At 42.1% G+C, this 27743-nt stretch overlaps 1 protein-coding gene across 1 annotated transcript; it reads left to right on the forward strand.

The window, feature by feature from the left end:
• The first annotated feature begins 1185 nt into the window (after positions 1–1185).
• Positions 1186–6484, forward strand: LOC102965697. The gene is given in 5 exon segments (XM_042998366.1): positions 1186–1436; positions 1716–3397; positions 3400–4805; positions 4807–5142; positions 5214–6484. Coding segments are annotated over 5 exon segments (4803 nt in total). The 3' UTR covers positions 6342–6484.
• The last annotated feature ends 21259 nt before the right edge of the window (positions 6485–27743 follow it).

The following is a 27743-nucleotide window of genomic DNA, read 5'->3' on the forward strand; positions in this document are numbered from 1 at the left end:
GTGACTATAAGATGATATTCAACTCAGCCACTGCAAGGAGACAACACAAAGAGACACCAGGTCGGAAGATGGGGAGTCTGAAAGCAGATGCTATTAGGAGTCCATGTGAGATCAGCACCCAAAGACAATATTAAGGATGGTTTGGGAGGAAGTCCAGTGGTACAGTTTGCTTTGCAGAAATAGCAAATAAATATACATTTCATTTTTAAAAAGCAGTTTGATATTCATGGTCACATTTGCAAGACAGAATGGTATAGATTTTCTGGTAGATGCAAAAATATAAGTTGTAATAGTGCTTGCCTATGTGTTTCAGAGGATGAAAGAGGAGACCTAGGCCGGCCAACTCCATCTTGTTCTGTATCCTCCATCTTGAGTGACTATGTCCCCAACATGGCCGCAGAAAGAAGTTCCGCTCAAACCTCAGACCACGCCTCCTCCCCTTGAGTAACTTCCCGCTCACCCGTTCAAACTTCCCGATCAAACCACGCCTGGCAACCTGCGTGACGGGACTCTGACCTTTCCCCAGCCAATCAGCTAGCAAGCCAATTGGCTGAGGCCATGACCCTTCCCCAGCCAATCGGCTAAGGCCATGATCCCTATAAAACCTTTTGCTTTTGAAACCCGCTCTCTCTCTCCCGTATCTCACTGCTGCGTTGGTGCAGGTAGGGGATTGAGCTCGAGCTAGCTCGAATAAAGGCTCTTTGCTTTTGCATCGGACTCGGCTCCCTGGTGGTCTTTGGGGATCATGAATTCTGGGCATAACATTTGGGGACTCGCCCGGGATCCCCAAGATCCCAGAGGGACCCCCGACCCGGAGAGCCTGATTGGCCACAGTTAGTGTCTGTTCGTTCCCTGTCTCTTCTGTGTGAACTCATTTCTGAAATTCTGGTGGTGCCTGGCACAGTCTAAGTGGATGCACTGGAGGACCACGGGCTGGGAGTTTTGGAAGACGTTCTGATCCTCCCTTCTGGAGGGACGTGGAATCCCCTCAAAGGTCTGAGACGAGGTGGGTCACTCCTGCCGGTCGGTGTGAAGCCATCGTCTAGCTTTCGGTTTTGCTTCCACGGAGTTGGAAGACTGTTTCTAAGGGCCCTCTGTTTGTCTGTTTCTGTGTTTCTCTGTTTTGTTCTGTGGACTTACTGGACGGACGTTATGGGACAGACTCAGACTACCCCTCTAACCATTATGATTGATCACTTTAAGGATGTCAGCCAAAGAGCTAACAACCTCAGTGTGGAAGTCCGAAAGGGTCAGTGGCAGGTTTTTTGTTCTAGCGAGTGGCCGGCTTTCAATGTCGGATGGCCACCAGAGGGAACCTTTGAACTCCCTACCATCCACCGAGTCAGGGGTATCATCTCTCGGCCTAAGATGGGCCATCCTGATCGGCTCCCTTACATTATCACTTGTCAGGACCTTGTAGAAGGCCCACCCTCTTGGTTTAAGCCCTTCCTAGCCCCACGCCCTCTGGAGCCAAAACCCATTCTTGCTTTACAGGGGACAGAGAAGGAGAACAAGAAGTCTTACCCAGCCTTCAGCATCCCTCTACCCTGTCCTACAAGGGGGAACTGAAGAAGAATTAATTTTTCCTCCCCCGTATAACCCCCCTAGGATGCCAGAAGAACTCCATCCTCCCCCTTCCGGGGGGAGGCAGACGCTGTTCCGAGAGTGGGAGGCGGAAACGCTCCAGTGGGAAGCCCGCCCTTTACCAGACAAAGGGCTCAGAGGGAGCAATCCGCCTCCGCCACTGACTCCACTATTCTGCCCCTGCAAGCCACCGGACCCCCAGACGCGGAGGGGAATCAGCCCCATCACTATTGGCCTTTTGCCACTAGTGACCTCTACAATTGGAAAGCTCAGAAGCCTAAGTTTTCTGAGAAACCAGCAGGGCTTATTGATTTATTAGACTCTGTTCTTTTTACCCATCAGCCCATGTGGGACAATTGCCAGCAGCTTTTGCAGGTCCTGTTCACGACTGAAGAAAGAGAAAGAATCCTCAGTGAGGCCCGAAAACTAGTTCCGGGTGCAGACGGGAATCCCACCACCAACCAGGCTCAGATAGATGCCTCCTTCCCCTTAACTTGGCCCCAGTGGGATTTCAACACGGCAGAAGGTAAGGAGAGTCTCCGGGTCTACCGCCAGACTTTAATGGGGCGTCTCCGAATGGCTGCTAGAAAGCCTACCAATTTGGCCAAGGTAGGAAATGTACAACAGGGAAAAGATGAATCTCCGGCTGCCTTTTTAGAACGGATCACGGAGGCATTCCATACCTATACCCCCATGGATCCAGAGGCTCCGGAAAGCAAGGCAGCTGTTATTATGGCCTTTGTAAACCAATCGGCCATAGACATTAGGAGAAAATTACAGAAAATAGATAGACTAGGAGAAAAAAGTCTGCAGGACTTACTGGTGGTAGCCGAAAAGGTATATAATAACCGGGAGCCTCCTGAGGACAAGCAGGCTCGCGCCATGGCGGCTGCCGGCAGTAAGCAGACTCGAGACCTGGCCAGAATACTACTAGCTACCACTGCTGATTCCCCCGAGGAATGAGACCGCCGTCTCTGGCAGCTGGTGGGCGACTCAAGAGGAGGTAAAGGAACCACCAAGGGGTGGAAGCGGAGGCTGCAGAAAGATCAGTGTGCATACTGCAAGGAGATAGGGCATTGGGCCCGAGATTGTCCAAAAAGGGCCGGTGGGAAGGGAAGCAAGACTGATCGAGTAAAAGTCCTAGAGCTAGATGAACTGAGTGATTAGGGGAGTCGGGGTTTGGACCCTCTCCCCGAACCCAGGGTAACTCTTAAAGTGGGGGGGACCCCTGTTGACTTCCTCGTCGACACTGGAGCACAACATTCGGTCCTCCGCACCCCACAAGGAAAACTAGCCAGCAAGAAGTCCTGGGTACAAGGGGCAACTGGTATGAGCCAGTATTCATGGACTACCCGAAGAACAGTAGATTTGGGGACGGGCCGGGTATCCCACTCCTTTATGGTAATACCAGAATGCCCCTACCCCCTGTTAGGACGGGACTTACTGACCAAGATTGGAGCTCAGATAACTTTCAGACAAGGGGGGCCTCAGGTCACCGATGGCAAGGGCCACCCCATCCAGGTCCTGACCATAAAACTAGAGGATGAATACCGCCTCCACCAGGAGGTGCTCCCGAGAGAAGATAATATAGACAGATGGCTACAAGAATTCCCCTCGGTTTGGGCAGAGATGGCGGGGATAGGACTAGCCACTCACAGGACCCCGGTCCTGGTAGAGCTCAAGCCAGGAGAAGGTCCGGTAAGGATCAAACAATACCCCATGTCTCGGGAGGCCCGGGAGGGGATCCAGCCACACATCTGGAGACTACGAAGCCTAGGGGTACTAGTTCCTTGCCAGTCTGCCTGGAACACCCCCTACTGCCGGTCAAAAAGCCTCACACAAATGACTACCGACCGGTACAAGACCTCCAGGAAGTAAATAAGAGGGTCGCGGACATACACCCAACTGTTCCCAACCCATATACTCTCTTGAGCTCCTTGGCGCCCTCCAGGGTATGGTATACTGTACTAGATTTAAAGGACATCTTCTTCAGTCTGCCGCTGGCACCCCAGAGCCAACCCTTGTTCGCCTTCGAGTGGCATGATCTGGAGGAGGGCTACAGTGGGCAACTCACCTGGACACGGCTACCTCAGGGATTCAAAAATTCACCCACCATCTTCGACGAGGCACTACACGAGGACCTGGGTGAGTACAGAAGGGAGCACCCTGGCCTCGCCCTCCTACAGTATGTAGATGACATCCTGATTGCTGCCGACACGGCCAAAGACTGTGAGCGAGGGACCCAGGACCTGCTGGCTACCCTGGGGGCCTTGGGGTACCAGGCATCCGCGAAGAAGGCTCAGATATGCAGGGAGAGGGTAAGTTACCTGGGATATATCCTGGAGGGCGGACAGCGGCGGTTATCAGATGCCAGAAAAGAAACTGTCCTAAAGATCCCTACTCCCACTACCTGAAGGGAAGTAAGGGAATTCCTAGGATCGGCTGGCTACTGCCACCTCTGGGTTCCGGGTTTTGCTGAGATCACCAGGCCTCTATATGAAGCTACCAAAGAGGGGGAAACATTTAAATGGACTGAAAAAGAAGAAACTGCCTTTAATCAGTTAAAAAAGGCCCTCCTAAGTGCCCCAGCCCTGGGCCTACCAGACATTACGAGGCCCTTCCACCTCTTTGTAGACGAACACAAGGGAATAGCAAAAGGGGTTCTAACTCAAGCCTTAGGCCCCTGGAACCGCCTGGTGGCTTACCTGTCCAAGAAGCTAGACCCAGTGGCTGCCGGCTGGCCGCCATGCCTAAGAATTATTGCGGCGACAGCACTCCTAGTCAAGGAGGCAGACAAACTGACCCTAGGACAGGAGATCTGGATCACGACCCCACACGCCATTGAAGGGGTCCTGAAACAGCCTCCTGACAGATGGATGAGCAACACATGTATGACTCATTACCAGAGCCTCGTACTCAACCCTCCACGGGTGCGGTTCCATCCCAGTGCGGCCCTCAATCCTGCAACCCTGCTGCCTGACCCCGAACTAGATGCTCCACTACATGACTGTGCGGGGATCCTTGAACGAGTACATGGATTCCGGACGGACCTGACCGACCGGCCCCTCCCCGATGCCGAGGCTACTTGGTTCACTGATGGCAGCAGCTTCGTGCAGGATGGACACAGGTATGCGGGTGCAGCGGTGGTCACCAAAACGGACACTGTATGGGCAGAGGCTCTACCCTCCAGAACGTCAGCCCAGCGAGCAGAGCTCGTCGCCCTTAACCAAGGCACTAACGCTGGGAGCTGGAAAACGGCTTAACATCTACACAGACAGCCGTTATGCATTTGCCACAGCTCATATTCATGGGGCAATTTATCAGGAGAGGGGGTTACTGATGGCAGAAGGACGGACTATAAAAAATAAGCAGGAGATACTTGACCTGCTTACAGCCTTATGGCTTCCTGCCAAGCTGGCCATTATCCACTGCCAAGGGCACCAGAAAACTGATAACCCGGTAGCTAGAGGTAATCGAAAGGCTGACCAGGCAGCCAAGGCAGTAGCCCTTACTTCAGTCCCCACCATGACCATACAACTACTGGACCCAGGAGACCCAGTTTTACCAGACCAGCCCAAATACCCCAGGAGGAGTTACAGCAGATCAAGAAACTTCCCATGGCCCAGGAGATAAAGGGATGGTGGTATACACCTAACAAGGAGCTCGTGCTGCCAGACCGGCTTGGAGTCTCAATATTAGAGCACATGCATCGGTCTACTCACATGGGGGCCCGAAAATTAAAAGACTTAATCTGACATGCCGGAATCAAGATTCACCAACAGGACACCAAAATAGAGCAAGTTGTATCTGCCTGCAAGACCTGCCAACTCACCAACGCGAGGGCCACATCAAATAAAAGAACCAGGCTCAGAGGCACCAGACCGGGAGCCCAATGGGAAGTCGACTTCACTGAAGTCAAACCAGGAAAGTATGGTTATGAATATCTTTTAGCATTTACAGACACCTTCTCTGGCTGGGTGGAGGCATACCCAACCAAGCATGAAACGGCTCAGACGGTGGCTAAGAAGCTACTAGAAGACATCTTACCCAGGTATGGTTTTCCTGCCATGGTAGGATCAGACAATGGAACAGCTTTTATCTCGCAGGTAACACAGGCAGTAGCCAAGGCGGTGGGGGCAAACTGGAAATTACATTGTGCTTATAGGCCCCAGAGCTCAGGACAGGTAGAAAGAATGAATAGAACCCTAAAAGAGACCCTTACCAAATTAACCATGGAGACTGGCGGGGACCGGGTGACTCTCCTACCGTACGCCCTTTACCGTGTTAGAAACACTCCTTACACTCTGGGTTTTACTCCCTACAAGATTATGTTTGGCAGACCACCCCCTGTTATTCCCAGCCTTCGAGCTGAACTTATTGCTGAGTTTAAAGATCAAGAACTTTTTCTTTCCTTGAGAGGGCTCCAGAGGGCGCACGAGGACTTTTGGCCGCGCCTCCATGCCATCTATGAGGCTGGCCCGACTCCCACACCTCATCAGTACAGGCCAGGAGACTGGGTCTACGTCAAGAGGCACCACTGAGAGACCCTCGAGCCACGCTGGAAGGGACCCTACATCGTGATGCTGACAACCCCCACCGCTCTCAAAGTAGACGGCATTGCGACCTGGGTCCATCACACCCACGTTCGGCCAGCGGACCCCTCCTCGATCCGGAAGGACTTCGTCACACAATGGGCCATCTATCGGGACCAACACAACCCGCTCAAGGTCAAGTTACGGTGCATTCGACCCACCTGATATTGGTAACTCTGTTAACTCTGCTTGTCATTGCTCATGCTGCCGGGAGTCCCCACATCCCCCAAAACATTACCTGGCAGATCATAGACACCAGCTCAGGGACCGCGTGGGGGCCGTCCAACTAATGGTCCTCCGTGCTCAGCACAAGCCCCTAATAACAGGAGAGGACAAAATAGAAATGCAGCTGGTCCCATGATTGGGTCCTCAAGCTACAGGACAAGGGGGGAATGAAAGAGCAGGCCTAGGCCGGCCGACTCCATCTTGTTCTGTATCCTCCCCTTGAGTAACTTCCCACTCACCTGTTCAAACTTCCCGATCAAACCACGGCAACCTGCGTGACGGGACTCTGACCTTTCCCCAGCCAATCAGCTAGCAAGCCAATCGGCTGAGGCCACGACCCTTCCCCAGCCAATCGGCTAAGGCCATGATCCCTATAAAACCTTTGTGCTTTTGAAACCCGCTCTCTCTCTCTCCCGTATCTCAGCGCTGCGGCGGTGCAGGCGGGGGATTGAGCTCGAGCTAGCTCGAATAAAGGTTCTTTGCTTTTGCATCGGACTCGGCTCCCTGGTGGTCTTTGGGGGTCATGAATTCTGGGCATAACAAAGAAAGGTTGTTGCAAATAGTAATCTGATAGCCCAGGGGCTATTCATGGGAGCCTAAAAATGGGAATGTTAGAATTGAGACTGCCATTTCACCAAAAACTCTACAATGGATCTGTAAAGGAACCGCAAAAACCCCTGAACAGTACATCACACACAATGATACATACTTAGCCTAGTGCTCTTCTAGAAAAAACAGCTCAAGACTGTCAGACATTTCATCAGGCACATATGAGAAGGAAGAAGATCCAACCACTTAGTAATCCTATTGTTTTAAAATTCCTATGTAAAGGAGAAGAGGTATAGTACCAGTTTGGCCATTTAGTACGTGAATTATATACGATTTTAGATAGGGCTCTTTAGACTAGAGACTCATCTCAGTGTCTAACTGCTGAAAAGGGTGCAATAAAAATGTATTTAAGGCCCTGTGGAATTAGCAATGACCATTAAAGCTGTACTACTTAAAGAAAAATTCATAATTGAATGAGATTGCTTCGGTCTCGCTGTAGTACTCACATATAACTTGGGAACAGGCAACTCCTAGTGAGACAAAATGCATTTTGATTATTTGCCTACATTTGGGGAAGTTTTTGAAAGCTACCAATAACAACAGGGAATACCAAAGTAGGATTTTATTTAAGAGGACAAAGTATATGGTAGAGGAAAAGGTAAAGAGTCAAAATGTTCTTGTCTCATTACTGATTTCGGCAATAAAATGTTTCAACACAGGGTTTTGGTCTCCACTCTACTGTGGTGCTCAAAACTTCAATGCGTTAGAATCTGTGCACCATAAGAACTTCGTAAAGATGTCAAGATAAAATGCCTTTCCTTCACTGTAAAACAGTTATGACTTGCTGAGGACACAGTCATCACACCGGTTGCAAGTGCTCTACAGATGGAAACCCAGAATTATATTAAGGGACAGATGCAAGCAGGATGCATTATTAACAGATGCATTATGTAGCCAAAATGAGAAACATTCACTTTGAATTATGTTGGAGCAAGGTGGGGTGGGGAGTGGGTAGGCAGGAGGTAAAGGGAGATTCCCAGCTCACTCATAGGATTCTTCTTTCAGGCTATTTGGCAAATCTTTATACGCCAGAACAAAACTTAAGATGTATCCCTTGGCTATACATCCTGGTAGGAAATAGCCTTTGGCACACCACCATCTAGTGGCATCCAAGAAGAACTCGAAAAGCTCTTTTTGGTTTTTTCTTTAAATTCATTGGAGCAGAGGAAGTGGAGCTTAGGCAGCCTGAGAACCTCCTTTCGTCGCACTCTAAGCCCTCTGTAAATAGGAGGCACTCCCACTGGACTTTAATAATGGCCATCAGACTGCCCTCATCTGAATGAATCCTGCTGCCTTTCATCATCTTGAGTGAGGATAATGGTATCCATCCCTAAGTCTGTTGTGAGAATAAAAAGGACTGACATGTGTAGTGCTCATGACTGTGCCTGGTGCGGAGTGGGCACTCAAATATCCTTAGCAGCAATGACATTCCATGCTTAGAAATTCAACTCACCACTCATTAGAGTTAAACCAAGCCATCTAGGCCTATCCGGCTGCCCTACCGCCACCATCCACGAACAGGCAGCAGCACGTCACCGAGCAAGAGCAGAAAAAAGAGATGAAGGAAAAGTTCCTTCTTTTCCCTATTTTTAGAACATTATTCTTTCCATGACCCTCAAACAATTGGTGTTAACCATTTTGGGTTTCAGAAACACGTCTGGGAAAACATGGATTCGCTGGAAAAATGCATACAAATCTTACATTTGGTTTGGGGAGGTTCACTGAGCCCCCAAGCTTATTCCCATGAGCTCCAAGGTAAACACTGCCTCGCTGAGAGACTGCAGGGCCATCAGAATGATGGGGAGGGGCACTTTCCTTCCAGGCCCTCTTTAAACTCCTTACTTGTAGTGATGTGGGGAAGAGTTCTTGGTAAATACAGGGCCTGCTTTATGTGTGTTCTCATCTCTGCCCTGGGGTGAATGGTCTTGCCATTCATTAATTCACAGAGAAAAAGCTAACAGAAATCCTTTAAGGCTGCAGTAGTATTTTAGGTGTGTTCTCAAGCTTTACCCTCTCCTTTCTCCAAACCAGAAATGGGGTCTTGGGGACTTCTCTAAATGCGGTATGACAGCTGTAAGCAGAGGATGAAAGGTCTGTAAAGTAAACTGACATTAAGATCCCAGACCTCTGTCAGGTAATTTAGGGTTTTAAACAATAAACAGAACAGGTGTCCAAGATTGCCAGCAGGCCTGGATACTCATATCTTCATGAAAGCCACATCTTCTACGAAGAAGCCACATCTTCTACGAAAGAAAATACCAAGCATGGGTGACCTAAGCTGTTGCTCACTGAAAACCACAGGACCTTCCCCTGCCCTATCACCAATCAATCCTGAACCATGGCAGCTATTTGTTGAATCACAGTGGACCTCCTCAAATTCAAAAGCTGTACATGGTTCATTGTGATTTGGGGTGTCACTTAATGTAGTTTCAGACAGTTGAATAATTTTAGGGACATTATCTGGTCCAGATGAGCGAATATGCATGGTCAAACATTCTGTCCTTGCCAGGTCAAATATATCACAAACCCAAGCAGACTGCAGGATAAAGCAGGAAGAAGAAAGTTGGTGTCGGTGGAGCTCTTTTGATTTTCTCCCCTCACGCTCCCAAGAGAAGCTAACATTCCATTTTCTAATTTTGGTCTCAATTTTATTAAGTTGTATTCAAGCTAAATAATGCCTCTGTGGACAATCATGCCGTACTACACCTAGTCATCTTTCTGATCAACCATGATCCCTATCTTTCCCTTTGTCTCCCAAACACTGGAGCCATCCTTCATATCTTACATTTTCTTTCATCCTTTCTTATACTTTTCTGTTCCTTTCATCTCATCTTTCATCTCAGGAATTCATTCTTTGGCTATATCTACTATTATATATCCTATATATGTGCTCTTTATACGTACTTTCCTCATATTTCTACTTGGTTCTTTGATTTCTAGCTCTTGCATCATGCTGCTCACACTGTTCCTTAGATCAAGTTTATTGATCATCCCTATTTTAGGTCCTTGACCTATCTGTTCCAAAGTTTGGTTTCAGACGGTTTGTGTTTGTTCAGTTTGTGGTCTTTTATTTTAGTCTAATTATAGAGACTGCAGGCTATTTCCTTGGGTATATCTGCCACCCCACCTGGTAATAGGTCATGAGGAAGGCTAAGAGCCAGGTTCTCTTCTGTTTCAGCTCTGGGGAGCCTGAAGGATAAGCAGGAGAAGAACCCCGGGCACCACAAAGCTACCTTTGAAACCTTTACCAGGCGATTCCCACCTTCCCACCTTTAAACTTCCCACTTGAAACACCTTGAAACACACACACACACACACACACACACACACACACATATAAACTTAGAAAAATGCTGTTCCCAGAAGGATGCAGTGAAAAGAATGTGACTCTGGAGGATTTAAACCTCCATGAACCTTAATTGAAAAGACACTTCAGACAGGATTTTAAGGATTAAAGAAAATGTGTCTAGCCTAGCACAATCCCAGCAGAGTAGGTACTATTAAAGTGTTCCCTTCCACAAACTACCTCATAATCTTCCTACTCTTCACATTCAGAATGGCTTAGGAATCAATCCAATAGTAAAAGAAATAGTGGGGACTCTGTTGTTAGCAGTTCTATATTACAGAAAGTTAGATATATCTCACACGTATTGCCATCATTTTCATAGATGCATAATTCATAAATTTACAATTAAAAAGTTACAGAGGTAGATTGATGCTCTCTATGGAGGTGCTACTCAAAGCTCTAGATTTAAGTATGCTAATTGGCTCTTAGGGGCCAAGGCAAAAAATGTGGTCAAATGCTTTCTGCCAAAAGCAATGATAATTTAATCTAGGGTAGACCAGCTGGGACTCTCTGCTAACATAGCCTTTAGGACTGTGAAGGAGTCCTTTAGGGTTTTTGGAACCTGTGCCAGGTGAAGACAAGAGAGATAGATGAAGCCACAGCTGGAAAGTGGCCAGAAGGAAATGACTACCTCTGAAAGAAGAAAGACTATGTGGAGAAATAAACCAGCCAGTTGGGCCCCTACCTGCTGTATCGGTAAAGGAGCCATCGTTTGTTAAAGAGTATAAGAGTACACACACTCAAAATTGGAAAGAAAATCTAAAGAGTAGTGTTCCCACAATCCAGACTGGTGAACTTTTGAAGGAAGGTGTGAAGTTGTAAGCTAAACAGTCCTGTGCACTCACCACAGCTATCTGCCGTAGGAAAGTGGATGAGACAGGATGGGCAATGTAATCAGTATCAGGCCAGACTCCCCATACTCAGTGGCACCCCACCATAACCAGTAATGGAAAAATCTAACATCTGGGTTTTAATTGTAAAGTTTGTAAGGAAGTCTCATCATTTTATGAAAGAGTAAGAGTGGTAGGGTAGACTACATTATAACTAAGCCCCCTTTAGCTCAATTTCTCAGTGTCTCGAGAACTTGGCGCCTTAGTTTCCTTTCAATCAAGATCATGAATGATCTACATATTTGCCGTAGAACTCATCTCAGATTACGGTCCTCTCACAAGCATACTTGGGATTTTCTGAAGATGTTCACATGCCCAGAGAACATGCATTTAATTTTTAAATCAACACTTTGAGTAGCTACTTCATACTAGGCCCTGAGTTAACTCAATTGTGAGTAATAGGAATGCAGGCACTATTCCCTCCTGTCAGTGCATTTGGACATCTGAAAGGGGAGGAGTTGCGGTGAAGGAATTACTGCAGCTTAAAAACTAGTAAAAACAATAACTCCCATTGTCAAAAACCAAACTCAGCATTAGAAACTTTTGATCCATATCCCAAGCAAACAAGGGAAGAGCCAATTCTTTGGCCGCTTCATTCCACCCACCTTTACGAGTACAGCTTATAAGCCAACCCAACACTGGAGAAGAAGGACAAGTACATCACCAAGCTCAAAATTGACAGGTTTCTCTCATTAACCATCTTCTTCAGAGAAGCAGCGACCTACCATGGAAGGGAACAAGAAATACCTAGTGAGGTTTTGATGTGTAGATGGGGCTATAAAGCAGGTCTTAGACTAGACACAGTGCCATTTTGTTTTGGGTCATTTGGCAGGCTGACCTGGTAACCCAGATTGGGTGATCAAGGACAGAGGTGTTCCAGGCCAATAAAGGGAACTTAAAGGAAAGGCTAATAAACCAGAGCATGTGCCCAAGAAAGTGCTATTAACCCAATATGAGAAATAGGAGTAAATTTTACTCAAATACTTTTACTTTTTTTTTTTTTTACTATTATTTTTCCAATTACTTTACTATTAACTCAATGTGAGTAAATTTTATTGAGTAATGCTAATATTTGGCAGGATTCAATCCTGACATCCCCAGATTCATTAAAGCCATGATACAAAGTCAAGACCCAACACCTGAACTGAGTTGAAAACAGAAACCTAGGAGTTTACTATCAAATAAAATAGCATCTATCTGGCCTTTTCAAGGCCATGATCAAACTTAAAATGCCTGGGTGGTGTTGCCATTGTAATTCAGTTGTCACCATTGCAGTCTGGCCTCTCCTTTAGGTAGAGCAACAAGGTCTCTGTAAGCTCACATGGTCCTGCACTTTGCTCCTTTTTTCTGATCATTACAAATTAATTTCAGACTTTGTTTCTAACCAAAGCCTCAAGGTCCCATGAAATATACCAATAGCACAACCTCCTTTCAAGGGCCATCGTCCTAGGCAGCTGCATGGCTTAAGTAACCCCAGGCCCTACACCCTTCTAGGAATGAAAGCAAGTTAGACATGGGATTTCTCTATAGTTAGACCTTAAAAACAAAGCTAAAATTCAACCTCTTAGTAATTTTAGGAAAACCATAAAGCCAAAATAAAAATGAATATCTTAGAACCAAAGGTTACTCCACTGAGGCAATTGCAAATTACTAGTCCCTAAGGTGGGGCTCCTCAGACACCTCACAAAACAACAACAGTTGACTTAGGACCCTGCTATTCCCCCTCACAACTGCATAGAAAACTGTGGCTCTTCAGAGTGAAGTTTGGATGGATGGGGTGGTGGCTGGAGGCTATATTCTCTAGAAGAGCAGATTAAATGCCGAGAGTAGTTTATCTCTATGAAGATAAAGAGACACATAGCTGACCTTGGCTCTCCTCCACTCCTGGGCACTCAGATTTTTCTATAAGTCCATTTATTTAATCTGGGCTTGCCTTCTAGAGATCATAAAGCTCTCATCACAATGACCCAAGCAGTCGGTTTCAAAAAGGACTCTGAGCCTAGGCTGGATTCCCCACCACCCATGAAGATAGAGGCTGTTGGGCTGCATGTGACTGGATTTTCTGCTCAGGGAAACCTGAGAGGGAGGGGCCCACAATTCCACTGAGTTGCCTCATATAAAGGAGGTTTCATTTGAGCAACTGTTTCTAACCAGCAATCAACCCTTCTTCTACACAATATTCTAGGTGGGTTCCTAAGAAAACTTGGAGTGGCTATATTTTTGAGGGAAGTACAAAGTCATTCTACAGAGTCTAATGTGCCATTGGGAGAAACTACTGCTCACACAGCACTTGGAAGCATGAATTAAGTAGTAGGTGGTTCTCAGACCTCATTGCATATGGGTAATACTTGGGGAACTTACTAAGGTGCAAGTTCCTGAGTCCCACTCCAAGAGATTCTGACTCAGTGGTCTGTGACTCTTCATTTATATCAAATACCGAGATCATAACAATGTAATTCTGTGGTCTACACACCTGAAGGAACAAACTTTCAGTCGGGGCCAAGGTTCTACACAGCCCAGCTGGAGCTTACACTTCCAAGAGTACTTCCCATGACTCTATAATACAGGTGGTCTGCTCCAAGATTTGTCTGAGATACCAACAGACACTCAAACTAACTCCACAGCTGTATCAGTACTTTGAATAGAAGTGGCTCCGGAACCTCTCCATAGGTCAGGGATTAAGGGGCAGCTTGGGAAGGGGCTGACACAGATTGTTGGGCAAGGGACCAAGACTTTTTGTTGGAACGGCAGTGGGCCACAAAGACGGCTGATTCAGACAGTGGTTACAGGTGCCGAATTGTCCATCTTACACTGGGTTCTAAGCTCACTGAAGATGAGGACTGTGTGGCATTTTAGTGCCACAGAGGAGCATTCCATGTAATAGGTGCTCAATAACTAGTTGTTGAAATTTGTTTGTATATGTATTTATTTTGAGAAAGGAAGACAGAGAGCACATGAGCAGGGGGAGGAGCAGAGAAAGAAAGAGAATCCCAAGTAGACTCTGCACTGCCAGCACAGAGCCTTACATGGGGCTCAAACCCACGAACCATGAGATCATGACCTGAGCCAAAGTCAAGAGCCATACTCTTAACCGACTGAGCCACCCAGGTGCCCCAGTAGTTGTTAAAATTAATTGCCACAGATGCACATCCCTAAACCTTGCCCTAATGCTATAGACAAGTGATGGTGACTTGCACATTAAAAGGCATACATACCACAAGTATTTATAGATCTGACTTAATACTAGGTTCTCCCAAGTCAGAGCTGCCACACAAGATTACACAGGATGTGCACTGCAAAAATCTATCAAATGGAAGAATTTGTCATTTATACTGCAGCCATCAAAGACCTAAGTGTAAGAGCTACAATGAAAAAAACTCAGAAGAAAACACAGGTGTGACTCTTCATGACTTAGGATTAGATATGCCATGAAAAGCACAAGAAACAAAAAAAAAAATAGAATTAGTAGACTTCATAAAAATTAAAACTTTTATGCTTCAATGGACACCATCAGAAAGTGAAAACCAGTCCACAGAATGGGAGAAAATTTGTTCAAATCATATATAAGATGAGAGACTTGTATCTAGAATATGTAAAGAACTCCTACAACTCAGCAGTAAGATGATAAATAACTCAATTTTTTAAATTAGCAAAGTATCTAAATAGACATTTCTCCAAAGAAGATATGCAAATGGTCAATATGCACATGAAAAGATGCTCAACATATGTAGTCCATTAGGGAATTGAAGTAAAAATCACAATGAGATATGACTTCATACACCTACTAGTATGACTAGAATCAGAAAGACAGATAAATGTTGGTGATGATGTGGAAAAACTGGAACCCTCATAAGCTCCTAATGGAAATGCAAAATAGCAGTCTGGAAGGTCCTCAAATGGTTTAATAAAAAGCTATCATATGTCCCATCAATCCCAATCCTAGCTTTACATCCAAGAAAAATGAAAATATACATCCACACAAAAACTTGTACACAAATGTTCAGAGCAGTACTGTTTATAACAGCCAAAAAGTGGACACAACCCAAATGTCCACCAACTAATGAATGGGTAAATAAGATGTGGTATATCCATGCAATGCAATGTTATTTGGCAATAAAAAGGAATAAAATATCAATACACACTATAACATGGTTAAATCTTGAAAACATGCAAAGTGAAAGAAGTCAGACACAAAAGGTCACATACTTTATGGTTCCATTAATATGAAATTTCCAAAAGAGGCAAATCCATACAGATAAAAACTATATTTATGGTCGCCAAGGGTGGGCAGGGTGGCTGGAAGGTGATGGGGAGTGACTGCTGCTGAGGATGGGGTTTCTTTTGGGTATGATGAAATGTTCTGAAATTTATTGTGGGTATAGTTGCGCAATCCTGAATATACCAAAAACCATTGAATTGTTTGCTTTAAATGGATTAAATGTATGGTGTGTGAATTATATTTTAATAAGGTTGTTAATTTATTTTTTTAAATTAAATACCCATTGCAATAAAACTGATGAGAAAAGGTCTAGAGGAACAAAGACGTTCTATATTTTGAAAATCTTTTTTGGTGAATTTGTTTAATATTCGATCTATATAATTAGGATAAGAATTCTATAAATAGAATAAGAATTTCTATTCTTCCAAGTGCATTTTATACCAGTTGGGCCACTGTTGTATGGTTGGGCAAATTGTACACTCAACAATGGACTCAGCAGTATGTAGGAACCTTGCCCAAGGGAAACTCCACCTCAGACTGTGTGCTTTCTGGCCTGGAAGGGTAGAGCTGACCTGTGCCCTGACCTTCCATTGTGTCAACAATCAAATAGTGGTTATTCTTCATTTCCACTCATTCCTTCCCATTCCAAATTGCCCAATTCACCTAAATTCCCTAAACAATTTCCTTGAAATGCATAAGAAGGCCAGGGTTGAGCAGAATGGATGTGAAACCCCAGCCTTCCTCCTTGTTGAGTTTCAAGCATTTCTATTTACTTCCTGAGTCTGTACTGACCATCTGGGGACTCCATCTGTCTCCTTCCAGGCCCTGAAACCCTGGATTGTGATTCTTGCTAACAATTTATTCCCATGATTTCATTTCAACAAAATGATTTGGAGTTTCACCTGGAGTGCTGAAGAATTCTCAATTATTTCCTAATGACCTAAAATGGAAAACACATTTTAACTGCTAAAGGAAATTGAACACTGACTGAACAGTTTGGTACACTAATATTTTGAGAATAAAATGAGATGATACATATGAAAATAATTTGAATGCTTATAGAAAACAAATAGTTTGCAGCTAGAAATAGAGAGACACTAGTAAGGACTTCAAGCCATGTATCCCTAGATTATTTTGCACCTCTTGGCCTCAGTTTATCTATTAGTAAAGTGGGCATAATACCAGTACCCTTTTCATAAGGTTGTTGTGAAGATTAAATGAATTAATATATATTAAGAACTTTAGAGAAAGATCCATTTCACACTTTGTTATTAATATAGTGTTTGCTAGTATATTTCAAAGCACATTCCAGATTTTTACTTTGAACGTATTTTGGAGGGATCTGCTCCAATGTATTGGCCACCGGCTTATGAGTTTCCTCTTATCCTGACTCCAGTTTTTCTAAATAAATAATAATTTAATAGCATGATTTAGTGGTTAAGAACCTGTTTCTAGAGCTGGTCATCTGGTAATATCCAGGTTCTGTTATTTCCCTGTAATTCCCTATAATTTCTTAGAGCCTCAGTTTCACCATCTGTTAAATATATGGTTGTTGTGTAATAAATGAGTTATTTCATATAGACTTAGAACATAGTAGGTACTGTTGCTATTATCAAGTTAGATGCAAAATATTAACATGTTATTGTTCATTTTATGATCAGGATTACTTATGGTTGCTGCTTAAAAAAAAAACTTCAGGTACACAATCAGGTACACACTACGTCTACTCTCTCATGTCAGTGTAGACCTCACTAGGGCAACCATTCTGAGTGCAAAGCCTAGAATTTATATCAGGTTAAACATTTAAACAAGTACAAAGGAACCATTCAGGGTAGTTATGTCTTCATGCAAATTCAGATTTCAGGAGAGAGATAAAAAAGTACACTTGAAAGCAAGATTGTTTTCTTAAACTCTTCATGGTTTTATGCTGACAGGTCCTGGGAATAATTTCTGACTGTAAAAAATGAATGACAGGGTCGCCTGGGTGACTCAGTCGGTTAGGCTTCCGACTTTGGGTCAGGTCATGATCTCGCAGTTCGTGGGTTTGAGCCCTACTGCGGACTCTGTGCTGAAAGCTCAGAGCCTGGAGTGTGCTTCAGAGTCTGTCTCCCTCTCTCAGCCCTTCCCCCACTCACACACTGTCTCTGTCCCTAAAAAGTGAATAAACGTTAAAAAACATTTTTTTAAATGAATGACAACAGTCCATATTAAAACTTAAGCCACTGTAAGACCCCAATCCTACATGAGTATGGTCATAAATCCTGGACTTCAGTTCTTAAAAATAGGTAATATTCTCTTGTAAATATCTAGTTTGGCTAGATTAGAAGTTGAAGGCTCAGAGGGAATTTGACAGAATATGCACACTAAAAGGGTTACCTCTGAAGGGTTTCTCACTGATCCACATAGAAATAATTAACCATCTAAAAAATTCAGTGAATCACAAAACCAAATGATGAATACTAATGTCAGCCAATGATGAAGAAAATGTACATAAATATAAGAATTAATCTTGATATGCTATTATGTATCTAAAGCATATGTATGAGAATTTGGACACCCAAATTAAAATGCATGGGAAGATTCATCACTATTTTACTTAAGGATCGCTCATTAGTTATAAAATAACTATCTCTCAGAAAGAAGACCTCCTTCCTCAAGAGCTCTCTTCTCAAAGAACAGGGATTTTTATTAAAACCAAGTGTGGAGAGGAAATCACTGACAGATTGAATGCATGCAAATTCAAATCTTTTATTTAACAAAAGATATCATGGACAGAATTAAAAGACAAGCTACCAATGGGAGAAAATACCAGTAATATACATAGTCAGGAAGGTAGTAATATCTGTAATATAGGCAGAATATATGCAAACCCACAGAAAAAAAATAACTCCAAAATTGGCAATGGGTATGAATACAAAGTCACAGATGAAACAATTAACTAAAATATGAAAATATGTTGAATCTCAGTAACATTCAATGAAGTACAAGTTAGAAATAGAATATGCCATTTTGGTCCTTCACGTGGTAAAAAATTAAAATATTAACAATAACCATAAGAATATCTTAGATTATAATTTCCATCTTAATTAAAGAGAATTTGAAAATCTCTTCATGACTAACTTCATTTATTCAACCAGTATTTATTAAGTGCTACTAAAGCCCATCACAGTGCTAGACCATGTAGTAGTTACTAATATGAATAAAAAGATACCTGCAAGTGAACTATAATTTAGAGAGGAAGAGACCAATATCCAAGCAGTTGATTGTATACAAGACAGACTGAAGTAGGTACATGACAGATCTGGAAGATCAGATGATTCCCAGGGGAGGCGACATCTTCAAGAACGGCTGGCATTTGAGCAGATCCGGTAATACTGAGCTGAAATAATACAGGCAGAAGAAAGAGGAAAAACATCTAACTACAGTTTTAAAAAAAAGGAAAAATAACAGAATTAAGAAAGGTCATGAAGAATTCAAACACTGAAGCTAGTGTGAGCATGGTAGGCAGGTTGCTAGCGGTGACACTCACAAATAAAGATGGCTTGGTGGTTTCCAGCCTAGAATCTATAAGCTCCCAGCCAGTTACCTTCATGTCTGTGCAGGCATTTGCTTCCAAATTTTTTACTAAACCATGATATAAGTGGGCTATATCCTCAGGGCAGGAATGAATCAGCCATCACATGGGTATACAGCCCAGGTTCATATCATTTGGATTAAATGGATAAATTTTTAGAAAAAAATTTATTACCTACCTAAGAATAAATAGAAAACCTAACTAGTTCTATGGCCACTAAAGAAACTGACTCAGTGGTAAAAAAAAAAAAAAAAATCTGCCTCTTCCTCCGCAAAAAGACTCCAGGCTGAGATAATTTCCCCAGCAATGCATTTATAGAGGATATAATTATAATCTAGCCCTAACTATTCCATAGAAAAGAAGAAAGTTCCCAAATCATTTTATGAAGCAAGCATAACCATGACACCAAAACTGGGCAAGAGCTATATAAGAAAGAAAAAGTATAAGGCAACCTCATTCATGAGCATAAATCCAAAAATCTCAAAAAAAGAATACAGGTAACAAAAATTAATGAATATATGAAAATGATACTATACCATGACCAAGTTGAGTTTATCCCAGGAATGCAAGTATGTTTTAATATTTGAAAATTAATTAACTCATCTCATTAACAAATTAAAGGAGAAAAATGATGTGATTATTTCAATGTAGAGAAAGCATTTGATAAATGATCCTGTGAAATATATGAAAATGTAAAAGCCAAGAAGATCCAAAACAGGCTTGATGCAGAAGCATAAGATCAGAGGACTTGCTCCACCAATACCAATTCTTTTTATAAACCTATAGTAATGAAGAAAGTGACATTGACACAGAACTAGACAAATGAGCCAACAGAAAAACATAGAGAGCCTAGACATAGATTCTCAAATATGAGGACACCATTTATAATAAAGGTGCATTGCATAATACTGAGGAAAGAATGATTTTTGCAATAAATGATGCTAAAACAACTGAGTATTTATATGGGAAAATGACACTGAAACCTGTATCTCATGAACCTAAATGTGAAAGGCAAACCTAAGCTTTCAGAAGATAATGTAGAATATTGTCCTGACCTGTGGGTGGGAAAATTTTTTTTAAATAAAGGACAGTGACTTTTAAGGAAAAGTTTAATAAATTCACTATATTAAATTTGACAACTTCTGTTTATCAAAAGATACCATAAAGAAAGTGAAAAGGCAAGCCAGCCATAAAAATCAAATTCAGAACATATAAAGAACTTGGGGCTCCTGGGTGGCTCAGTTGGTTAAGTGCATGACTCTTGATTTCAGCTCAAGTCATGATCTCATGGTTCATGAGTTTGAGCCATGCATCAGACTCTGTGCTGAGTGTGGAGCTTGCTTCAGATTTTCTCTCTCTCTCCTTTTCTCTCTGCCCCTACCCTGCTCTCTAAATAAATAAATAAATAAATAATTTTTTTAAAAAAAAGAACTCCAACAATAAAGTTAAAATGGCTACATGTCATTATAAATTTGTCCAAACGCATAGAATGTATAAAAGTAAACCCTAATGTAAACTATAAATTTGATGTCAATGTAGGTTTATCAATTATAACAAATGTATCACTCTAGAGGGAGTGTTGACAATGGAAGAGGCCTTGCCTGTGTGGGGCAGGGGGTGTATGGGAAAGAGCTGTATCTTCTGTTCAGTATTGCTATGAACTTAAAACTGCTCTAAAAAATAAAAATTTGTTTTTATTTATTTTTTTTTCAACGTTTTTTTATTTATTTTTGGGACAGAGAGAGACAGAGCATGAACGGGGGAGGGGCAGAGAGAGAGGGAGACACAGAATCGGAAACAGGCTCCAGGCTCCGAGCCATCAGCCCAGAGCCTGACGCGGGGCTCGAACTCACGGACCGCGAGATCGTGACCTGGCTGAAGTCGGACGCTTAACCGACTGCGCCACCCAGGCGCCCCAAAAATTTGTTTTTAAAAAGTAGTTATGAGCCAAGAAACTTTTTTTAAAAACCAAGAGATTTGAATGAGCACAGCACAAAAGAGGATATCCAAACAGTCAATAATTAGGGGGAAAAGGTGCCTAAACTTATTAGTAACCAGGGAGACTGAAACCTCATTAAGATACCATTGTAGACCCCCTAGATTGGCAAAAAGTAGAAAGTCTTAAAAAATAAAAATAAATAATATTTTAAAATGTGGAAAGTCTTACAGTTCTAAATGTTGTTGAACATGTGTTATGATGGAAATTCACATATTCTCCAGGTGTAAGTGAAAACTGGGAAAACCACTTTGTATTTTCATAGCTATTGGAATCCAGCTTTATCTAATAACATAGAGGACAGATATACCCTATGAGCCAGCAATTTCACTCTTGGATCCTGAAGAAATTTGTTGACATATGCATCAGGATACACGTAAAAGAATATTCATGGCAATATTTTATGGTAGTGAAAACATGAGTGCAAAACAAATGCACATCAACCATAAAAGTGGGTAAGTGCAGATACATTAATACAGTGAAATACTATGCAGCCATGCGCATGACCAAAGTGGAGCAACGGAGGGAGAAAGGAGGAAGACAAAAAAATTCATACAAGGGGCGCCTGGGTGGCGCAGTCGGTTGAGCGTCCGACTTCAGCCAGGTCACAATCTCGCGGTCCGTGAGTTCGAGCCCCGCGTCAGGCTCTGGGCTGATGGCTCGGAGCCTGGAGCCTGTTTCCGATTCTGTGTCTCCCTCTCTCTGCCCCTCCCCCGTTCATGCTCTGTCTCTCTCTGTCCCAAAAATAAATAAAAAATGTTGAAAAAAAAATTAAAAAAAAAAAATTCATACAATATGGCCCATTTAAATAAAGTTTAAAAAGAGCCAAAACTCTACTAGGTCATTTAAGAATAGGTGCATGGGGGGGCGCCTGGGTGGCTTGGTCGGTTAAGCGTCCGACTTCGGCTTGGGTCATGATCTCGCGGTCCGTGAGTTCGAGGCCCGCGTCAGGCTCTGTGCGGACGGCTCAGAGCCTGGAGCCTGTTTCAGATTCTGTGTCTCCCTCTCTCTGACCCTCCCCGTTCATGCTCTGTCTCTCTCTGTCTCAAAAATAAATAAACGTTAAAAAAAAATTAAAAAAAAAAAAAAAAGAATAGGTGCATGGGGGTAAAACTATCATGGAAACAACAAATGGTTATCACAAGAAGCGAGAAAGGATAGAAGTGGGGGAAGCGTCTCATAATCAGGCAGTGTTCTCTTTATTGGCCCCTGGTGGTAGTCACACAGTCACACATTGCACCCGCATGTTATACGTGACTGAATCCAGGTAAGGCCTCTTTATAAACTTTTACGATTTGGCGGACAGGCGCAAGTATCCATTTGTCTTGCTGCCGCTCGAAACAAGCCTGGTACGTAAGCTCCCTTTGCTTATTGAAAATTGCCACCTACCAACCTGGAGTGGCCCGCCTCTTTCTTTGGGCTCCACCTGCCCTCTGAGTACAAGGTCGAATTTCAGATTACACCAGCAAAGCTCCAGGGAGGGTTATGAACCAACAGCACTGCTTGGGGGAAACTGCTGCTTTGCTTTTCTGTGGGTAGAGTTTACATTTGATGACCACATTATACAACTTATACCAGTCATATCCTGTCAGTTTCCACTTATGGGATGTACTACTATATTTATCAAGACATCTGAGTTGCATTTTCATGATTCTAAGTATAGCTTGTTTGTTTCTTTTCTTTTTCAGAAATGACTTTGAGAATGTTGGAAGTTTGGGTGGCAGTTATGATATGTAATATAACCAGAACAGAAGCTTTAATTGAAAGTATGGAATTACAACTTTAGGACTCCCTCTGGGTGATGTGAGTTTGAATTATATTTTCAAAAATATATTTCTGTATTGATGCAATGTTTAACAAATGGCATTTTTTTTCCAGAAAAGGCACAGATAAAACTTTGAAAATAGTTTTGAAAATAAAACTTTGTGTACCTCCTCCAAGGATTGCCTTTCCTTTTGTAACCCTCCAAACTCTAGAATGTTTCAGTATATCTGTTATTTCTATGCTTAAGAACCTGGAAACAGCCATAACTTTTACCTTACTTTCTCATTACTTATGTTAACAGACCATCTAATGAGATTGTTAGAATTAGTTGCACAACCCAAAATGTCAGTTATAGAGTGTCAAAGGGAGGTAAGACTGTACATATTCACAAAGGTGAAAATACGTGTGTGTAACAGGTGAGCTTAGTAGAGTACACTTCACTTTTCTTTAATTTGAAATATGTTCTTTTAAATATGTGAAGATTCACAAAGAGGTACAAAGTTTTTACACACAGGAGGTACCGAAGTGCCCGTTTTAGTCTAAGTATCCCTGGCGAAGCTTCTGCTTATGGGAAATCAGGATTATAAGGGAGAGAATATAAGATGTAATACCTATTCACTCTGGTAATATAGTTTCAACAAACTATTAAAAGCAGAGAGATCAGGAGAGCACGTGGAAAAGTTAGCTGTCTTCAGTAACCATTTTGGTAGTGGTGGCAGCATTCGATTTTAGCTCTGTGAGTATAGTGTGTTATGTAGGAGAGCAACTGTGTAATTATGGGATATTCCAGTCTATCATCTCCTGTGTCCTTGAGAGCCAGTGTTCTCTATATGGAAGAAGAAGAGATAAATTAAGTAAAAATCCTGCAGTCATGACTTTGAAATCCAAGTATTAGTGTGGGCATTTTCTTTTAGCCTTCTAACTCTGTCTGCTGAAGAGGCCTAGAAGAATGACCAACCTGTTAGCAATGTGCACTGCTAGCACCTTGACTATGGTCTTGAAACACTACTTCCTGTTAAAAAAAACCAGGGCTGCTTGGAGAAATGGATGATTCAGGGGTTGGATAGGAAATGTACAAGATGAGCCTGGGCTATCTTGTCATGTCAGAAAGCAGGAAAGCTATCAAAGCTACCAAAAACTAATACGGTTATGTTTCTAAGTACTTGATGAAACTCCCATAGGTCAGAGATGAGAGAATTTTCACAATAATAAAAAAGGTAGCACTAATAGAAATATGCAAATATGTAAGTGATCAGTAAACCCAAGAAAAATGTCACCTCTGAGAGGAAAACTATTTTTAAAAGGCAGTAGACTGAACCAAATAATTTGCCTGCTTTTTGTATATAGGCAGAACCACTAGGTAACCACTAGCAAATGAGGGGAAGTTTCTCTGTAGAGAAGTAGCTACCCAGCTGATATATGACACAATAATAAATTTAGAATGTCATCATTTTGCACTCCCTAATGAACTGATGCATGTGGGCTTTGAGCATCAGGGGCTAATAATATCACAGAAAGAGCAGTGACCAGAGTTCATGAGCCTCCTAATGCAAAAACACATTGCCACCTATGAAATTATCTTGGGGTGGGCGGGGGGGGAAGGAACCTGGATAGGATCGAGTCTCAGAAAATTCAGAGGACAGAAGAAAATGACAAATCACATTTTGGGAATGCAATCATCAACATCTAGCCTATGGGAAACCTTAACAAAACTCAATTTCTTCAAATTGTAAAAGGAAAAAGGGAGAAGGGGAAAATGTGAAGATTAAAAGGTGTCAAAGACATTTGTTTTTAAGAAGCAAAGCTTAGCAATTGCATATAAGGATAAACATTAGGGGGGTAAACCTATGAAGAAAAGCAAAGGAGTGGTGACAGCTACCAAAGTTGTTGGCCAGGCTCTATTTTTTGATCTGGGTAGTGACTGCAAGGGCATTTGTTTTACCATATATTTTACATGAGTTTTCTGTTTCTGTTTTACGACAAAAAAGTAATGGAAAAAAGAGATATTTGTAAACAACAAAGGGTTGGTATCCTTTGCCAGAGGAAAGATCTAGAAAATACTTTTTAGAAAGACAGTCAACAACAAAAACAAAAAAAGACAGTCAACATAATAAACAAATGAGCAGAAGACTTGAAGAAGCACTTCACAGAGAGAGAAAATCCAAATACTCAACTGTGGGACAAATGCTGAAGGGAAATACAAATTAAAACCTCAATTAAATACTGCTATATGCCCACCAGAATATAATTTAAGTGTTGGCAAGGGTGTGCAAGAACTCTAAAGCTGCTGGTGGGAATGTAATTTGGTACAGCTACTTTGGAAAACATTTTGGAATTATCAGAGAAACCTAAAGACTCATATCCAACGAGGGCTGCTGCTGAATGTTTAACAACTATCTCTCTTGGAGGAAAGTCTTGATTTGCAGTATTTGCAAATGACTCAATTTCTTCAAATTGTAAAAGGAAAAAGGGAGAAGGGGAAAAAGTGAAGATTAAAAGGTGTCAAAGACATTTGTTTTTAAGAAGCAATATATGTATTATATATTAAATAACTATATATTAAATATTTATTTACATATATAATATATATTAAATAAATATATAAATATTTTATATATATATATATATGTGTATATATATATATATATATGCCACATCTTCTTTATCCATTCATTGGTCAATGAACATTTGGGCTCTATCCATAATTTGGCTCTTGTTGATAGTGTTGCTATAAGCATTGGGGTGCATATGCCCCTTTGAATCTGTATTTTTGTATCCTTTGCATAAATACCTAGTAGTGTAATTGCTGGGTCAGAGGGTAGTTCTATTTTTAATTTTTTGAGGAACCTCCATACTGTTTTCCAGAGTGGCTGCACCAGTTTTAATTTGCACCAACAGTGCATCAGGGTTCCCCTTTCTCTACATCCTTGCAAACATCTGTTTTTTCCTGAGTTGTTAATGTTAGCCATTGTGACAGGTGTAAGGTGGTATCTCATTGTGGTTCTGATTTGTATTTACCTGATGATGAGTGATGTTGAGCATCTTCTCATGTGTCTGTTAGCCATTTGCATGTCTTCTTTGGAGTAGTGTCTGTCCATGTCTTCTGCCCATTTCTTAGCTGGATTTCTTGGGTTTTCCACGTAGAGTATCATGTAATCTGCAAAGAGTGAAAGTTTGACTTCTTCCTTGCTGATTTGGATGCCTTTTATTTCTTTTTGTTGTCTGTTTGCTGAGGCTAGGACTTCCGGTGCTATGTTGAACAAAGTGGTGAGAGTTGACATCCCTGTCATGTTCTTGACCTTGGGGGGAAAGCTCTCAGTATTATGTGAGGATTATGTGAGCTGTGGGTCTTTATATATATCCTTTATAATGTTGAGGTATGTTCCTTCTATCCCTACTTTCTTGAGGATTTTTATCAAGAAATGATATTGTATCTTGTCAAACGCTTTTTCTGCATCTACTGAGAGGGTCATATGGTTCTTATCCTTTCTTTTATTAATGTGGTGTATCATGTTGATTGATTTGCAAATATTGAAGCAGCCCTGCAGCCCAGAAATAAATCCCATGTGATCATGGTGAATAATTACTTTAATATACTGTTGAGTTCTATTTACAAGTATCTTGTTGAGAATTTTTGCATCCATGTTCATCAGGGATATTGGCCTATAATTATCCTTTTTAGTGGGGTCTCTGTCTGGTTTGGGAATCAAGATAATTCTGGCTTCATAGAATGAATTTGGAAGTTTTCCTTCTATTTCTATTTTTTGGAACAGTTTGGGAAGAATAAGTATTAACTCTTCTTTAAATGTCTGGTAGAATTCCCCTGGGAAGCCATCTGGCCCAGGACTCTTGTTTGTTGGGAGATTTTTGATAACTGATTCAATTTATTTGTTGGTTATGGGTCTTTTCAAATTTTCTATCCTCCTGTTTCAGTTTGGGAGTTTGTATATTTCTAGGAATTTTTCCATTTCTTCCATATTGCCTACTTTATTGGCATATAATTTTTTCATATAATTTTTCATGTTGGTTCTGATCTCTCCTCTTTCATTCATGATTTTATTTATTTTAGGTCCTCTCTCTTTTCTTTTAGGTAAGGGATTTACTGCCTAAACTGTCTAGGGGTTTACTAATTTTGTTAATTCTTTCAAAGAACCAGCTCCTAGTTTCATTCATCTGTTCTGTGTTTTTTTTCCAGTATTTTTGAGCTCTGCTCTAATCTTTATTATTTCTCTTCTTCCGCTTGTTTTGGGCATTATTTTCTGTTCTTTTTCCAGATCCTTTAGGTGTAAGGTTAGGTTGTAAGCATAACTTTCAGATGAGCAAAGTTAGTATCTGAAAGGTACCCTAGAGAAATAGAGAAGTCCTACCAGGAAGCAAAAATTCAAAAGCTGGTCATAGGGCCAGGAGCCATGAACAAGAGAGATCTTCTACAAATCATTTCTCTTTGTGAAAATGGGACTATCACTGGCCTACTTTGTGGTCTGGCTGTAAAGATAAAATGTGCTGACACTTTAAGCCCCAGGAAGCATTACAGAAATATATCTATGGGAGGCTCTGTGGTGCAGTGATGAACTTCATGGGCTAAGAATCTGGGTGAATGTGAATGTGGACGTGAATATCCACTTGCTCAAACTCACCGAGGAAGGGCACACTCTCTGAGCCTCCATGTCTTGATCTAAGTGTCCTGCAATAGCAACAAGCTCTTTTTTTGTAGGGCTAATAGGGGGATATTAAACATCATGTCCCTCATAGATCACAATCAAACTGCGGTTATTTTTTTCACAGTTTTCATAAAGGTCTATTTTATTATTGGTGGGTAGCACATTTAACAGTTAAGTACAGTAAAACCTTGGTTTGTGAACATAATTCATTCCAGAAAGATGCTTATAATCCAAAGCACTTGTATATCAGAGCAAATTTCCCCATAAGAAATAATGGAGGACA

Source organism: Panthera tigris, chromosome C2 (genome assembly GCF_018350195.1).
Source record: "Panthera tigris isolate Pti1 chromosome C2, P.tigris_Pti1_mat1.1, whole genome shotgun sequence".
Lineage (NCBI taxonomy): Eukaryota > Metazoa > Chordata > Mammalia > Carnivora > Felidae > Panthera > Panthera tigris.